This window comes from Cervus canadensis, chromosome 26, assembly GCF_019320065.1.
Source record: "Cervus canadensis isolate Bull #8, Minnesota chromosome 26, ASM1932006v1, whole genome shotgun sequence".
In the NCBI taxonomy this organism is placed as follows: Eukaryota; Metazoa; Chordata; class Mammalia; order Artiodactyla; family Cervidae; genus Cervus; species Cervus canadensis.
Genome location: NC_057411.1, coordinates 46,707,589 through 46,724,941, shown reverse-complemented (window position 1 = coordinate 46,724,941; position 17,353 = coordinate 46,707,589). Strand labels below are relative to the sequence as shown.

General features: G+C 45.1%; 1 protein-coding gene across 1 annotated transcript; it reads right to left on the bottom strand.

Moving 5' to 3' along the window:
- Positions 1 to 2,521: 2,521 nt before the first annotated feature.
- LOC122428420 (phosphatidylethanolamine-binding protein 1-like) lies at positions 2,522 to 3,861 on the bottom strand. The gene has a single exon (XM_043448438.1). It carries the CDS (start codon positions 3,787 to 3,789, stop codon positions 3,226 to 3,228), a length of 564 nt encoding a protein of 187 aa, XP_043304373.1. The 5' UTR covers positions 3,790 to 3,861; the 3' UTR covers positions 2,522 to 3,225.
- Positions 3,862 to 17,353: the final 13,492 nt, after the last annotated feature.

The window sequence follows — 17,353 nt, the reverse complement described above, 5'->3', positions numbered from 1 at the left end:
TTATACCCCCTGAAACTTAGCTTCACTAGTAGAGGGACCGTTGTCCTAACTGCTGTCCTAAACCACCGTCCTTCCTCCAACTGTATCCTAACGGGACTGTTGATAGGATGCCAAGTAGCCATGGACTTGTGATTGGCAGAATGCTGCATCCCCCAAAGACATCCATGTTGATTCCTAGAAACTGCATATGAGAGTTTCCAGGTCCCCCCAGCTGTGCAAGAAGTATCTGAGTGGCAGAACTGGAGTGGACACTCGGAGTAGTTTGAGCGAGAGACAAACTGCTCATATATGGCTGAAAGTCACATGAGAAGGGAAAGCAATGCAATTCATGAGATTATACCAGGGGGTGTTGGAAGGGGACAGACAAAAGCGTTATGAAAATAGCCTGCCTGGGCTCAATCCCTGACTTGGGAAGACCCCACATACTTCAGGGCAACTAAGTTTGTGCACCACAGCTATTGAGCCTGTGCTCTGGAGCCTGGGAGCCACCACGACTGAAGCCCGCATGCCCTAGAGCCCGTGAGAAACCTTTGCGATGAGAAGCCTGCACCCGGCAACTAAAGAGCAGCCCCCGCTCAAGGCAGCTGGAGAAAAGCAGGGCACAGGATCTTCACACAGCTGCGAAGATCCAGCACAAATGAAAATAAAACAGAGTGCCTGATCAATCGTTGTATTTTTCATTCCTTGTAGAGCATGCTGCCTGTGGCTCCCCACAGCACTGGGCAGATGGATTCGTCTGCTTTGAATCCCTCATTGCTGTTCAGTTGCTCACCCGTGTCCAACTCTGTGACCCCATGGACCACAGCACGCCAGGCTTCCCTGTCCTTCACTCTCTCCTGGAGCTTGCTCAAACTCATGTCCATTGAGTCAGTGATGCCATCCAACCATCTCATTCTCTGACATCCCCTTCTCTTCCTGCCCTCAATCTTTCCCAGCATCAGGGTCTTTTCTAATGAGTCGGCTCTTCGCATCAGGTGGCCAAAGTATTGGAGCTTCAGCTTCCATGTCAGTCCTTCCAATAAATATTCAAGGCTGATTTCCTTTAGGATGGACTGGTTTGGAATCCTAGCTTATTAGAAATTCCTTTAGGATTGACTGGTTTGGAATCCTGGTTTATTAGAAATCATTTCTTAGCCTTGACTCTCAAAGTTGACTTTCTAGTGTTCCTAGGAAGAGAATTGTGTTAAATATCAAACTTAAAAACAAAAAAACAAACAGGTCAGAAGGGCTTTTCTGTATTGGCAATGTTGCCTGTTACTTGTCTAACCTGGACCTCCAAGGATCACCGGGTCACAGCACCTGCCCGAGGAAAGACCCCAGATCTGATGTGAGTGATGTGCCCCCGTGAAGGGGGAAGCAGTACGGGAGGAATGGGACAGAGGTGTCATAACCAAGTATCCCGGCTGCCCCCGCCCTGGGGGCAAAGCCCCGCGGGCGGAGGGGAGTGAAGGAGAATATAATCATCTGCAAGGGTTTGGAGCTATTCTAAGCAGGGGCTGCCATCACTCAGGCAAATCATGAGGCTCAGAGAGAAAGCTTCCGTTGAGCATTGTACTTGCCTCCCAGGTCCCATGGCTGAGGGGCTTTGTGAGGGCAGTGAGAGCCGTCACCTCTCTTCCTGTGGTCCCCCATCCTGAGGAAGAGGACCGCAAGATGCTGAGAGAGCTGGTGGGTGAGGGATGCAGACAGGGATGGAGTGTCAGGGCCCCGAGCTCAGGAACAGAGCCGGGACTGGGAACCAGCCAGCAGGAGCCACACACAGCAGCAAAGACCCAGGACCAAGACCCCACCTAGCTCCACGCATTGCCTTCTGTCCCCAGATGCCTTCTTGAGGTTAAGGAGTGACGAAACCCCTGAAGAGAGGGAGAAAATATCCTCATGAATAGTCTTATGTTTGAACTTCCTACCCCATAGAGGTGGAGGCAACCCCGAAGAGAATAATTAAAATCCCAGAAGAGAAAGCAACCTTTAACCACCTTGCTAACCTCCTCTTCCACCATCATTAGCAGGAACAGGGATTTCCAAGCACAATGCCTTTAGTCCACAGGAAATAACATGTGCTTTGCAGATCTAAACTGTTCAGCACTCATTTCCATTTGTCAGTTCTCACAGCTCGTCTGGCTCAGACTCTCAGGAACTTAGGACACATGGATCAGTCTTTCTGGAAATTCTCCCTTTTCCAGGCTGTGGGACATCACACCCTGAGTCTGCCTAACCTTACAGATTGCTTGTTCTGCGTCATCTTTTCTGTCTTCATCTCCTCTTCCCAACCTCTCTCTCCTGGAGTGTTCCAAGGATCAGTCCTGGGACCCTGCTCTTGCCATTTATATGCCTGCCTCTGAAAACATAGACAACTCTGTCCTCTGGGTCCAAGTGTCTACTTGGCACTTGACATGGGTGCCTAGTAGGTAAGCATGTCAAGAACCCTTGACTCCTAACTGGCTGCTTCCCCACAGACCCCCAGCTCTGTAGATGACTCTCATGATTATCCATTTATTTGGATCGTAACCTAGGACCCTTCTTTTTTTTTTTTCAATTACACAGTGTTTTTATTTTTATTCAAATATAAGCAAACAGCAAAATTAACACAACATTCAACTCCAGACTGGCTTTCTTTTTTAAACCAAAGAGTGATCAATTTAATAAGCACAGACTTTAGGATTTCTGATAACCTCTTACCCAGCCCTGCTGCTCATCTAGATGGCCAGGCTTTAACAGAAAAGCAACTTCTTCTGTGGAGTTTTTTTCAGTACTGTTCTTTAAAGGAGCCACAGCGGGACAGACAAGCAGTAACCAGTCTGAGACGCTGGGGGTTAGTGGACATGCCGGCCCCTGGTTGTTTTGGTGAGACAGAGCCGTGAAAACACATGCCAGTAGGTGCCTTCACACACAATTCTGTGCTCAGGTTCACAAAGGCGGAGGCAATCAATCTCTTTTTTGTTTTCAACCTCCCTTAAAGATTCTTTGAAGCTCTGTTCTAATACTGCAGACCTGGTCTTTTTACCAGAATTTGTTTTCTTCTTAAAGAATCCCCCACCAAAACGGAGTTCAAATTTGATCAAAACATAAACCCCCTAAAATTATACAATACAGGCAGAAGGAAAGAAAAGTCACCCTAAATGTAAATCTGACCACTCAGGGCTTGGGCAGAGAGATGGGGGGAAATCTACATGCATCACTAAACTGAAACACTATTTGGGAACTCTGGGACAGTGTCCATCTCCTCTACTTCCCAGACAGCTGCTCATAGAGCTTGGGCACATAATCATCCCATTCAGCCTGGTAACATGTGCCGGCCACTGGGGTCCCAAGCTCATACTTTTTGCGGAAAGAGGCCACCTTGAATTTGCCACGGCGGTCTCCAGATCGGTTGCCGAGAATGGGCTCGTCACACTTCAGTGGTCCTTTCTGCTCGTAAACCAGCCAGAGGTAGCGGTGCAGGCCTGTGCCCTTGGGAGGCCCAGAGCCCACATAATCAGAGAGAACCGTGCCACTGCCGACGTCGTTGCCCTTCATGTTGACCACCAGGAAATGGTGCCATTCCCTGTATTTGGGGTCCTTCCTGCTGGGAGCATCCGGATCTGTCAAGACCAAGGTGTACAATTTACCTGGATCAAGGCCATCCCATGTAATGCTGGTGGGCCGGTTCTTAACCTGAGTGGGTGTCAGCACTTTCCCCAGTTCGTCGACCTCCGCCCCGCCGTATTTGACCTGCAGCGGGTGCTGCGGCCGCTCATCCACTTCCTGCCGGCTCAAAGGCCCGGACCACTTGCCGAGGTCCACCGGCATCGTGGAGCCGAGCGGGTCAGACAGCAGAGAAAGCGGCTTGTGGACTCGCGCAGGGTAGGAGCACCGACTCACAGCAGTCTGCACACTACCTAGGACCCTTCTTTGACCCTTTTCTCCCTTTTAGTCTTACATCAAATCCATATACAGGGGCCTTGCTGGTTCTACCATCAAACCACCATCACTTCATACCTTGTCTAACTGGACTTTCTACTTCTGTTCCCCTCCAAGTAATTCTCCTCTCAGCACCCAGAGCACAGTTTAATACTTAAAACAGGCCCATTATTCTCCTGCCCAGTACCCTCCAGTCTTCCTTACAGGCAGGATAAAATACAACCTCTTCTCCATGGTTTGTAAATCCCTCTATAATCTGTTTCTCTCTCTGGTCTCATCTCTAATTTCTAATAGCTCTGACTCCTTGCTCTGTTTTGCTTCTCCTGTTTCAGTCCCCACTGGCCTGCTTGCATTTCCACACTCCTTAAACTTACTCCCCACTTGGGGTCTTTGCTCCTTGCTTTCCACCCCACCAAGAAGTCCTGCCCTAGATATTCATATGGCTGATTTAACTCACCTCTTCCTAGAGGCATTCTGGAGCCCTCTCTCTAAAATAACATCCCTCCATCATTTTCCACATTCCCCATGAGAAGGGAAAATTGGCTTTGAAACCATTGGCTGTCACTTCAGGGGCTCCAAAGAGCTCCAGCACCACAGCCCTTTATGTTTCAGCAAAGGTAGAATTCAGCAAGCGGCAATGTGATACGCAAGAAGTGATTTATTAGAATGGGTGCTTATGAGGCTTAAAGCGGGCAGGTGAGAGGGTGCAACACCCTTGGAACTTACTGCAACAGTTTTATAATCAAAGGAAAGGTGGAGTGCAGAGGGCCTTCTGCATCCTTCTTGAGTAGATACCATGCATCCATCATCAGCTCCTCCTCCTGGTTGAGCAGAGGAGTTTTCCTGTCCCAGCGTGGTCAAGCTGGGTCCACAAATGATCACTTTTTATGTGGGCAGAGAGCAGGTACTAGGAACTCTGGGCTCTCTGGGCAGGATGTGGGTCTCATGTCATCGTTGTTTTATTGTTTGGGGGCATGTCTCATGCTTCTGTCACGTGGTTTTGCTGCTAAGCGAGTCTGCTTGGTTTTGTGGTTAAGCAAACCTGCTTTCCTGAGTAACTTAACCTACAGGGGTTTCCCATATTTTTTTCTACTTACAATCCCTTTGTGGGATTAACTATTTAATGACCTACCGTGTCCCTTTACTCTGTCCCTATGAACTTGAGAGCGTCCCTCGTGGCTCAGATGGTAAAGAGTCTGCCGGCAGTGCAGGAGACCCGGGTTCAATCCCTGGGTCGGGAAGATCCCCTGGAGAAGGAAATGGCAACCCATTCCAGTATTCTTGCCTGGAGAATCCCATGGACGGAGGAGCCTGGAGGGTTATAGTCCATGGAGTCGCAAAGAGTCAGACACGATGAGTGGCTTCACTTTCTTTTCACTTTATGAGCTTGAGAATGAGGCCAGCACAGGGGACAGCAGACTTGGGAAACGAAGAGAAATACAATAGTGGAATATCTTTCTCTAATCATAGATTCATAATATATGATGTAATCGTGGGAGCCCCTGCTTCCACCCGAGCCTGGACTTGGAATCTTCGCAGCATCACGAGTCAACGGAATCTCTTTGTGCTGAAAACCCAGTTTGGGTTGTTTTTTTCTGTCATTTGTAATCAGGAGTCTTGATCATGGGAACCAAAGCTATGTATGCCCACAAGCTGTCGATCTTGACCTGACATTCATATTCTACTGTCTTCCTCAGCGTGACTTTACAAGATAAACCTTTTGCTCTTTTGTGCCTTAGAAGAAGCTCTCACTAAAATCATCATTGTACAGCAAAGCAACAAATTCTTTAAGAATGGAAAAACTGCTGAGTCATGCTTCAAACGTGCTAAGTGGCAAAAACAAATTGTGCCATCACCATCTTGAACAATATGACTGCTATTCCAGGAGACATCTGTTTGCCCAGAAAGATAAGAAGTTGCAAATGATCTTATTCTTTGGGTCAGGAACTTCCTGAGGTCAAATCGATTTAAGAGAACATCAGACTGCTCGATATTTCAGTAGGTGGTTAACAGTGACAATTATACCCCAAGTTGGATTCATCTAAAGCTGTGCCTGGGAACCCCTGCCTCATTGTGTCCATTAATCCTAAGTGATTATGACATGATCCTTGCCCAGTGGTAATCAAACCCCTGCACTGAAAGACCCACCTTAAACCAGACTCCAAACCCCATAAATATCTAAATATCCTAACTTTGTTTTCTCCACGCTGAGACTCTATTAAGACCTTGTCAGGGTGGAAATAAACTTGGATTGACTGATCAACCAGTTATTTCAGTGATATTTTCCAAGAAAAAGTACTTGAGAATAAATAAAACAGTCCATGGGATTCTCCAGGCCAGAATACTGGAGTGGGTAGCCTTTCCCTCCTCCAGGGGATCTTCCCAACCCAGGGATCGAGCCCAGGTCTCCTGCATTGCAGGCAGGTTCTTTACCAGCTGAGCTGCAAAGGAAGCCCTGAGAATAAATACAAATAGCTACCTAATCTTAGACCCGGGTTTTGTGAGTATGTGTTTGGGGTGTGTGTGCGTGTGTGTGTGTGTGTGTGTGTGTGTGTGTGTGTGTGCGCGCGCGCCATCAGGGACTTGCTGAAAACTGACTCCCAAGTGGAGTCTTTCTTTGTCCACGTACGTTTCCCCTATTTTTTACCTGCTTTCTCCTGATCAGCTGACATTATGGATCTCTTTTCTGAGGCCACCTCTGAAAGTGTGTATAAGCCCCTATGCCCTTGTCTTTTAAAGCAAAATGCTGACTCAAGGGTTAATGATTATGGCTTACATGATGGTGAAGGCTTAGCGGGTCCAAAATTCTCAGGGCAGACACGCAGGCTGGAGGCCCAAAGAGGAGTTACAGTTTGAGTCCAAAGGATGGCATCTTTCTTGGGAGAGGTCAGTCTTTTTCTATTAAAAATGTCAACAGATTGGATGAGGCCCACCCACATTGTGAAGAGTAATCTGCTCTACTCAAAGTCTACTGATTTAAATCTTAACCATGAGTTTAAAATACCTTCCCAGCAATATCTAGAATAATGTTTGAACAACTCCCTGTGTGCTAGGGCCTAACCAAGTTGACACAAAAAATTACTATTTTCTACTTTTCTAAAGTTACCAACTATCAATTACCATTGTCTTTAAATTGATTCAATTTTTAAATTTAAATTCATTTTAAAAGGAAGGCTTATTTCACTACATTAAAATAAAAACTAACATAACTTTATATATACAGAAAGTGATCATGAAAATAAATATACTGTGAAGAAATTCAAGTTATTAAAGTCTTAGTGTAAGTAAGGAAGTGCTAGTCACCCAGTCATGCCTGACTCTTTGCGACCCCATGGACTGCAGCCCTCCAGGTTCTTCTGTCCATGAGATTTTCCAGGCAAGGCTACTGGAGTGGCTTGCCATTTCCTTATTAAAGTCTAGCTAGATGGAATTCCCTGGCAGTCAGGTGCTTAGAACTTGGTTCTTTCATTGCCAGGGTCATGTTTTATCCCTGGTCAGGGAACTAGGATCCTGAAAGCCACACAGAACAGAAAAAAAAAAAAAAAAAAAAGTGTCTATCTAGAAACCACTGTCTCATGTGAGTCTAAGTCCTGTTTTCTCTCAGGTAAAAGAAAATAAAAGAAAGAAGATAGGCTTTAAGGGGGGGAAAAAAGAAGATATAATAGCAGCAAACTGAAACCATTCTCTTTGATGTAATTGGACTGAGAATAAAATTTAAAGAGAATAGTTTTCCTTACAAGATGTGCTATTATGCTCTTTCTAGGAATGGTCTAAAAATCATTACACATACAATCAAAAAGTGTCTCTTATGGATTCATATCTTACTCCTTGGGAAATATGGACTCCTGAGGGAGATTTGAAGAGATATAATACAGTGCCCAAAATTAAAAAAAAGAGAGAGAGAAACTGGAAGTATGTGTTTGATGGAGACCTAGGGGAGGAAACGCCACAGGCTCTGTAAGGAAATCTTTCTATTTCTCCTAAAAATCCTTCAGTAAAACTTACATCTGATGCCAACGCGATAATTCTTAATGAATGTAAAAAAGTGCTGAGTTGTACATCAAAGTTGCTGAAGGGCAAAAACAAAATGTATGATCAGAGACAGTAAATGTATGGGTTATAAATCTATTTAATTCAAATGATTATTGAGCAATTATCAAATGCAGGTGCTGACGCACACACCTTGGGAATGCAGAAAAGAAGGCATGGTCCCTCCCTGTGTGGAGCTTGTACGAGTGGGAGGGACGTGGTGGGGGTGAGTTGTCTCCCACAGGACAGAAGCATTTTTGTAGGATTATACATTAATTTCTCCATCTTACTTTTGAGGGTAAGAAAATAATTTTAAAATAATATTGTGTTCTTAAAACAATGAATGAGATCCACTAGCTGGTGATTTTCTCTCAACCCGTGGGTTCAAGGTTTCCTCTTTTGTTTCACTGCTTCAGGAGAGCATGCTTAAGTCTGGCTCATCTGTCAATACTCTGTCCATCGATACTTTTTAAGCCTGGAACCAATCAATGTTCTACTGTTCACTAAGAATCACAGAGTTATGACACTGAAAGACGAATCAGATGACGCATGGGTGGCCCATTGTTCCCTAGGTGATTCTTGGATTATAAGAACTTCCCTATGCAGGAAATCTGGAAAGATACACTAAGCGATCAAACTTGTATTGACCGTGTTTGAGCCTGAAGACAGCTGAAGGGAAGCAAATCTCCCCACCCACCAGACCTTCAGGGCAGGTTTGAAACAACTTCTGGCTAAACCCAGTAGTGAATCATCTGTTTTAATCACTTTTCCTGTGGCTTCCTGAGTAAACCTCTGTGATTAAAGGAACTCATTTTTGCATAAGCCTGAAGCATCTTTTCAACACTGGAATTGAATTGAATGAAGAATGTGTTGCCTTGCTCTCCAGAACCAATGCTTTGCTTAAGTGAATTGAAGAAAAGAGAGTCACGGGACATAATTATTATTATTATTAGAAATTCCTCTTGAATAAATACCATTATCAATCTCTAAGTTTGTTCCCCTTTCTAAATCTCTCTTACTGATGCCCTTGTTGGTTCATTCATTCATTCATTCAATAAACACTTGCCGCTCATACACTATGACAACCATGTAAATTGCCTTTACTCATGAAGAACTGATGGATGTTAATAAGCAAATCAACCATTTTGGCATAGTATGAGCAGCTAAGTTATAAGAGTCAGGAGAGGCTTCCTGGAAGAGGTAAAGTTTGGGCTGAATCCTGAGGGCTGAGAAGCTATTGGTCAAGCAGTGATGTCAGAGAATGGGTTCCAGGCAGAGAGAACAACACACAGAAAGACCAAACCTGGGAAAGAGCATGGAAGAGAAAAAATCAGGGAAAAAAGAGTGAACAGATGCTCAGTGTGACCTAAGTGAAAGCACTTAGGATTTACAGTGGGGAAAAAAGGGTTATAGAGTTTTAGCTCTACCCTGAAAGCAGTGGAGAGTCATTTAAAGAATTTATAATAGATGGGCTCCTTAAGTAGTGTATAGATTATATAGAAGTACCCCTGACAATAATAGCATAGCACACAAATTTAAAGGAAGAGAAGACGGATATAAGACCACAACGAAGTATCTCTTCACACCCACCAGAACAGCTAAAATGGAAAGACAATGCCAAGTGTTGGCAAGGACATGGAGCAACCAGAACTCACACACTGGGAGAGAGTCTGTTGTGACAGTCACTTTGCAAAACTTTGTTGGTAGGAACTACTAATGCTGAACATGTGCCTAACCTATGACTCGGCCATCCACCTTAAATATATACCTAGCGAAATACATACACAGGTCCATCAAGAGACATGTGTGAGAAGGTAGCAGCATTATTCCTAATAAACCCTAACTGGAAATTACCCGAATACTACTCATCAAGAGTAGCATACACAAAATAAATCATGGTCTATCTACACAATGAAATGCTATACACTAATTAAAAAGAGAAAATGTACAACATGAAACAACACGGACGACTTTCACAAAGTTGAGCTGACAAAGCCAAACACAAAAGCAAGTATGTTCTACAATTCCATCTATATAAAGTTCATAAGGAGAGGCAAAAAGACTCTGTGGTGCAGGAAGGCATGTTGCCAGCCAAAATCTTCTTGGCCTTCTCTGGGCACTGAAGCCAAATGAAAAATATGGAGACAGAGTCTGGAGGAAATAGAAAGGTGGCTTTTATTCTCAGCCAGCAGAGAGGGGAACACTGTAGGCTCATGCATGAAAAACTGTGCCCCTCGCCCCCTCCATGAGGAGTCTAGGGGCTTATATAAGGCAAGGCTCCTAGTCAGGAGTCAGTGATGAGGAACAAAGGTGGCAGGATCTTGATTTCTTCCACTTTCATTGTTTCAAAGACAGTCATAAACTTTCATCAGTAATCCAGTAATTGAGTCTGGCAGTTAGGTGGCTCTGAGACATTCTTTCTGATATGTGACTATAAGGGGAAAGGTGTAAGGGTAAACACCAGGGAGGGGATGTATCTAGTATGGAGTCAAAGGAGAAAATGTAAATTGTGGCTCCTGCAGAGTTAGAGGGCAGAAAAGCAAACTTAGTTACAGACATGCAGAATTAGGAGCAGTTAAGGTAAAAAAAAAAAAAAAACAAGGAATGTTCGGGCCTGCTCACTGTCCTCTTTATCTACTTTGTTCTTAGAAAAGGGAAAAAGAAAAAAATCCTTCCTCTTTTTTCCTTTTCATTGCAACAGGCAGGATATAGTTATCCTTAGGGGGTAGGTCATTGGAGTGTTCATTGGAAGGAATGCTGTTGAAGCTGAAACTCCAATACTTTAGCCACCTAATGCGAAGAGCTGACTCATTTGAAAAGACCCTGATGCTGGGAAAGACTGAAGGCAGGGGGAGAAGGGGATGACAGAGGATGAGATGGTTGGGTGGCATCACCGACTCAGTGGACATGAGTTTGGGTAAACTCTGGGAGTTGGTGACGGACAGGGAGGCCTGGCGTGCTGCAGTTCATGGGGTCGGAAAGAGTCAGACACAAGTGAGGGACTGAACTGAACTGAGGGGGTAGTTACTGGAAACTGTGTGAAGGAAGCTTCCAGGGTGGGGAAAAGAATTGTTTCTTGACCAAGATGCTCATCTTGTGAAAAACTCCTCAAAGTGTATATTTATTATTAACTGCTTTTCTGTATGTATGTTATACTGTAATAAAAAGCCACTCTTCTCCAAAAAAGAAACATGCACACATACACACACACACACATACACACACACAGATACATACAAAGCAGGAAGATGGAAAGAATATTAAAACTACCAACACATGTCTCTGGCACTTGAGTCTAGAGAGAAATTAGAACAGATTGTTCTGCAGGTACTTAAGCTTGGTGCAAAGGTGAGAAATGGAGACCAGCTGACCTGTGGATTTGAAGTCCTGCACGTTACTCTTAAAGTTTGCAATTAGTCACAAGCATTCTAAAAATTTAGCATGAAAATCTAAATGCCTTTCCTCTTTGCTTCTCAAAAAAGCCCTGAAGATCTGGCAACACCATAGGGTAGAACGCAACAGCTGACTGCAGTAAAGTACAGCTGCTCCCCGGTCATGACCCCGCCAGCGCCTCACGTGCCCACATTACCCTCCTCACGTGACTGTGTCAAAGGCCAGGGAAGGTGAGCACAGGTGAAGGACGGGGGATTTAACAACAGGCATGCACGTTAAGTCACTTCAGTAGTGTCCGACTCTTTGCGACCCCGTGGACTGTAGCCCGCCAGGCTCCTCTGTCCTTGGGACTCTCCAGGCAAGAATACTGGAGTGGGGTGCTGTGCCCTCCAGGGGATCATCCCGACCCAGGGATCAAACCTGAGTCTCTTATACTGGCAGGCGGGGTCTTTAGCACTAGTACCCCCTGGGAATGTGGCCAGAGCTGTCTTGGTCGAGCATGTGTGCTCGGTCACTCAGTCGTGTCTGACTCTTTGCGACCCCATGGACTGTAGCCTGCCAGGCTCCTCCTGTCCACTTCCCAGACAAGAATACCAGAGTGGGTTGCCATTTCCTCCTGCAGGGATCTTCCCGGACCAGGGGTCAAACCCGAGTCTCCAGTGTCTCCTGCATTGCAGGTGGATTCCTTACCCACCTGGGAAGCCCAAGCAGTAAACCTGGGGCCTCCTGGTGACTCAGGGGTAAAGAATCCGCCTGCCAGGACAGGGGGCAGGGGTTTAATCCCTGGTCCAAGAAGATCCCACATGCCAGGGGGCAACTAAGCCCATGTGCCACAACTACTGAACCCTCTCTTAGTGTTGACTAGCAAGCAGGTGGGGTAAGGTCAAACAACAGGAAGAAAGGAATAAGAATCAACCCGTATAATCAATCCTTCCACGGTATTTTGCTTCAAAGGGGCGTTGAGAAATGAAATCAGCAATGCAGACAGAAAAAAAAGCATTGGGTTTTTTTTTTTACATTTATATGCCTGTTTTTGATAAATGGTGGAACTGACTGTATGTTTGTGTGCTGATAAGAATAATGTAACAAAAATCCAAAAAATTGAGGTTGTAGAAAACAGACGGGAATATCTAGGAAGATGTGCTTGAAGAGGCAAGCGGAGTAGAGAAGCTGGTCACAAAGTGACCGGCTTCTGATGTCACCTGCGGCGGTAGCCCAGGTGGTGAGTGTGCCGTACAGATACTGGTAGACGGCAAACCGCTCTGGGTCTCAGCTTCCTCATCCGTACTTAACTGGGGCTTACAATGCTCATCTCACATAGACTCTCAGGTGGTAAAGAGTCTGCCTGCAATGCAGGAGACCTGGGTTCAATCCCTGGATCAGGAAGATCCCCTGGAGGCAGATATGGCAACCCACTCCAGTATTTTTGCCTGGAAAATCCCATGGACGGAGGAGAATGGCGGGCTACAGTCCTTAGGGTTGCAAAGAGTCGGAAACGACTGAGTGACTTCACTTTCACTTTACAATGCTCATCTCACACAGACTCTGTAGAGGCTGAATGACTGAGTATAGGTGAGCCCCTGGTTCCCAGCTGCACTCAAAAAGTGACAGCTGGGATGGTAGTCCAGAGGTTGACTCTATGCTCCCAATGCCCCCCAATGCAGGGGGCTGGGATTCGATCCCTGGTGGAGGAAGTAGATCCCGCATGCCGCAACTAAAGACCCTGCATGCAGCAGACTGAAGACTGAAGATCCCATGTGCTACAGCTAAGACCTGGCACAACCAAATAAATAAAAAATATATATTTTTTAAAATCACAACTCCTTGTCTCATTGTTCTTAACACACAATTTCCAGCTCTGGAAATCTGTTTATTAAGAAGATGTACATCTGGGACTTCCCTGGTGGCCCAGTGGTTAAGAATCCATCTTCCAAAGCAGGGGACACGGGTTCAATCCCTAGTCAGAGAACTAAGGTTCCACCTGTTGTGGGGCAACTCAGCCCACGAGTCTCAACTACTGAGCTCACTTGCTCTGGAGCTGGCAAGTAAAATAAATTAATTAGATAAATAAGGTTGTATGTTGATTAGATAAATTCAAGAAGCTAGTGAGGTTAGGTTTATCCATAAATAATGTATCAGATTTTTAAAAAACATATCACTCTGCAAAACATCTCAGGACTCTGCATGAAATACCTCCAATGACAGTATTAAATCAAAGGCAAGAACAAAATCTGTCAGAGCAGCATATTCCCAAATCTTTAGAATCCCGTTCTGACAGGCAAATTCTAAACATAAAGACTAATTTAAATATTTCACAGCTTTTATAACTGTGAAATACTTTTATACTTTTATAACTGTTAAAAGTATAGGAACTGCTTTGGACTGTGGGTCTGAACCTGTGAGAATTCACCTCCTTTCTTACTTAATTTCAAAGGGCAGATCAGCCAAATGGATGAACCAAGAGTCTAAAGTCAGCCAAGTGGGAATGTTTAGCTCTGCGGAAATGGAGGTAAAGGGCAGTTCCCTAGAAACAGGGAACCTGGCTTCCAGCACTGAGGTTAACCTCTGCTGTAGGGCACAGCCAGTGGCTGCATGCTGAGTTGCTTCAGTCATATCTGACTTTTTGTGACCCCACAGACCATAGCCAACGAGGCTCCTATGACCAGAAGAAAGACCCTCAATCTTCTGGGACTCTGTGTCTTAAGCCATGAAGCAAGGGGTTTAGACCCGATAGCGTCACTTCACCTTCCAGGGTCTATGATTCTGAGAGTTTGGGTGAGAAGTAAAAAGACACTGGGACCACCACTAACCCACTAATGGAACTTGAACAGACTGTTCAACTTTTTCTGAGTCCCAGTTGCATCATCTTTCCCCTGAGTTGTGAGAACCAAATCCTGTTTGCTTGAGAATGTGATGTGAGAATCCAATCCTATTAGAAAGCCACTGCTGAGGGTACTCTGCTATGCCAAATGAAGAGGCTAAGGCAGTGGTCTCCACCAGTAGGGGGCAGGGTATGTCAGGATTGACCTGGGGAGTGTATTAAAAATATTCACAGCCCTCCTACCCCTCAGAAAATAAGCCAGTGTGGTAGATGCCTTTCATCTCTTTTTTAAATACTTAGATTGATGATACTTGTCTAGAGCTTAATCTTGAGAAAAATGGTAAGAATGCAAGAGGACCTCATTAGAAAGTTTTGTGGTTGATTAACAGTATCTGCGGGCTTCCCTTGGGGTTCATGGTGGTAAAGAATCTGCCTGCAATGCAGAAGACATGGGTTCGATCCCTGGGTTGGAAAGATGCCCTGGAGAAGGCAATGGCAACCCATGCCAGTATTCTGGCCTGGAGAATTCCATGGATCGTATGGGCCATGGGGTTGCAAAGAGTTAGATGGGACTGAGTGACTTTCACTTTCACTTTCTTTCACTCTCAAGAGTATAATAAACAACAGGTTACATTGGACATAAGAGATTCTCACCTGGCCCCACCTTTCATTGTCTGCTACCCGGACACTTATCACCCAAAATGTGTGGTTTCCTGTCAGTCTGGAAATTCCTGCTTTTCTTTGTCTGTCTATGGACTCTCCCAGTCCGCACCATTTGCAAGATGTGTGATTTCCTGCCACCTGGCCTCATTTCTCTGCCCATCTCTAGCTACCTGCCTGCTATAACAGTTTGACAAATAGAATGCAGCCAATGTGATGTTCTGGGACTTGTGGGCCTAGACCCTAAAGAGCCACATGGATTCTTCTTTTACTAGGAGGGGAATCCAACCAACCATAGAAAGAAACCTAGGTTATAGGTTCCAGACATGTAGGTGATTTCAGCCCACACTGCAGGGAGAGAGAAACCCACTCACACTAGTTTGTCCCCAGCCATTCCTGCTACTCCAGCCAGTGCTCTGGGCATGTGAGTGAGGCCGTCTTGAGCCCTGAGGTCCCAGGGGAGCCATACTGAGACCCCATGGGGGCAGACACGAGCTGTTCCAGCTGGAAGCTGCTCAGAATTGGGACAAGAAAAGGGTAATTGTGCAAGCCACTAAATTTTGAGACAGTCAAGGCTCAGATGAGTTAATTACCTTACCCTAAGTCACAAAAGTGTGAAAGTATTAGTCACCAGGCTCCTCTATCCATGGGATTTCTCAGACAGGAATACTGGAGTGGGTTGCCATTCTCATCTCCAGGGGATCTTCCCTACCCAGGGCTACAGTCCATGGGGTTGCAAAGAGCTGGACACGACTGAGTGATTAACACTTTCACTTTCACTTAAGTCTCAGAAAGAGGGGCTAGCACAGCTCGAGAGTAGAAGAGACTAGGCTCTTCGAAACTGACAAAATTTCTAAAATAAGAGTGTGTATGACTGTGTGTGTGTGTGTGTGTGTGTGAGTGAGTGTTGAAATTTCAGTGATACAACATGGAGAATCTTGGGTGGTAGAATTATGTTGTTGTTCAGTCGCTGAGTCATGTCCGACTCTTTGCAACCCCATGGACTGCAGAACGCCAGGCTTCCCTGACCTTCATTATCTCCCTGCTCAGACTCAAGTCCATTGAGTCGGTGATGCCACCTGATCATCTCATCTTCTGTTGCCTCCTTCTCTTCCTGCCCTCAATCTATCCCAGCATCAGGGTCTTTTCCAATGGCTTGGCCCTTTGCATGAGGTGGCCAAAGTATTGGATCTTCAGCTTCAGCATCAGTCCTTCCAGTGAATAGACAAGACTGATTTCCCTTAGGATTGATGGGTTTGATCTCCTTGCTGTCCAAGGGACTCTCAAGAGTCTTCTCCAACACCACAATTTGAAGGCATCAGTTCTTCTGTGCTCAGCCTTTTTTATTGCCCAGCTCTCACATCCGTGCATGACTACTGGAAAAACCGTAGCTTTGACTATATGAACCTTTGTCAGCAAAGTAATGTCTCTGCTTTTTCATATGCTGTCTAAGTTTGTCTGTGCTTTTCTTCCAAGAAGCAAATGTATTTAAATTTCATGGCTGTTGTCACCATCCACAGTGATTTTGGCCCCAAGAAAATAAAGTCTATCACTGTTTCCATCGTTTCCCCACCTATTTACCATGAAGTGATGGGACCAGATGCCATAATCTTAGTTTTTTGAATGTTGAGTTTTTAGCCAGCTTTTTCACTCTCCTCCTTAGCCTCCATCAAGAGGCTCTTTAATTCCTCTTCACTTTCTGCCATAAGGGTGGTATCATCTGCATATCTGAGGTTATTGATATTTCTCCCTGCAGTCTTGATTCCAGCTTGTGCTTCATTCAGTCTGGCATTTTGCATAAAGTACTCTGCATATAAATTAAATAAGCAGGTGACAATACACAGTCCTGACATGCTCCCTTCCCAATTTTGAACCAGTCCATTATTCCATGTCTGGTCCTAACTGTTGCTTCTTGACCTGCATACAGGTTTCTCAGGAGGCAGGCAAGGTGGTCTGGTATTCCCATCTTTTGAAGAATTTTCCACAGTTTGTTGTGATTCACACCATCAAAAGCTTTAGCATAGTCAATGAAGCAGATGTTCTTCTGAAATTCTCTAGCTTTTCCTATGATTCAACATATGTTGACAATTTGACCTCTAGTTCCTCTGTCTTTTCTAAATCCAACTTGTAAATCTGGAAGTTCTCGGTTCACGTACTGTTGAAGCCTAATTTGAAGGATTTTGAGCATTATTTTGCTACCATGTGAGATGAGTGTAGTTGTGTGGTAGTTTGATCATTCTTTGGCATTTCCTTTCTTTTGGATTGGTGTGAAAACTGACCTTTTCCAGTCCTGTGGCTACTGCTGAGTTTTCCTAATTTGCTGGCATACTGAGTGCAGCACTTTCACAGCATCATCTTTTAGGATTCAAAATAGCTCAGATAGGATTCCACCAAAAGCTGGTCCACTGGAGAAGAGAATGGGAAACCACTTCAGCATTCTTGCCTTGAGCTCCCCATGAACAGTATGAGAAGGCAAAAAGATTACTGGGTTAGAGGTGGAAATTTTCTTACGGGCCAGGGAGATCATGGGAGAGCAGGGATAAAGAGTTG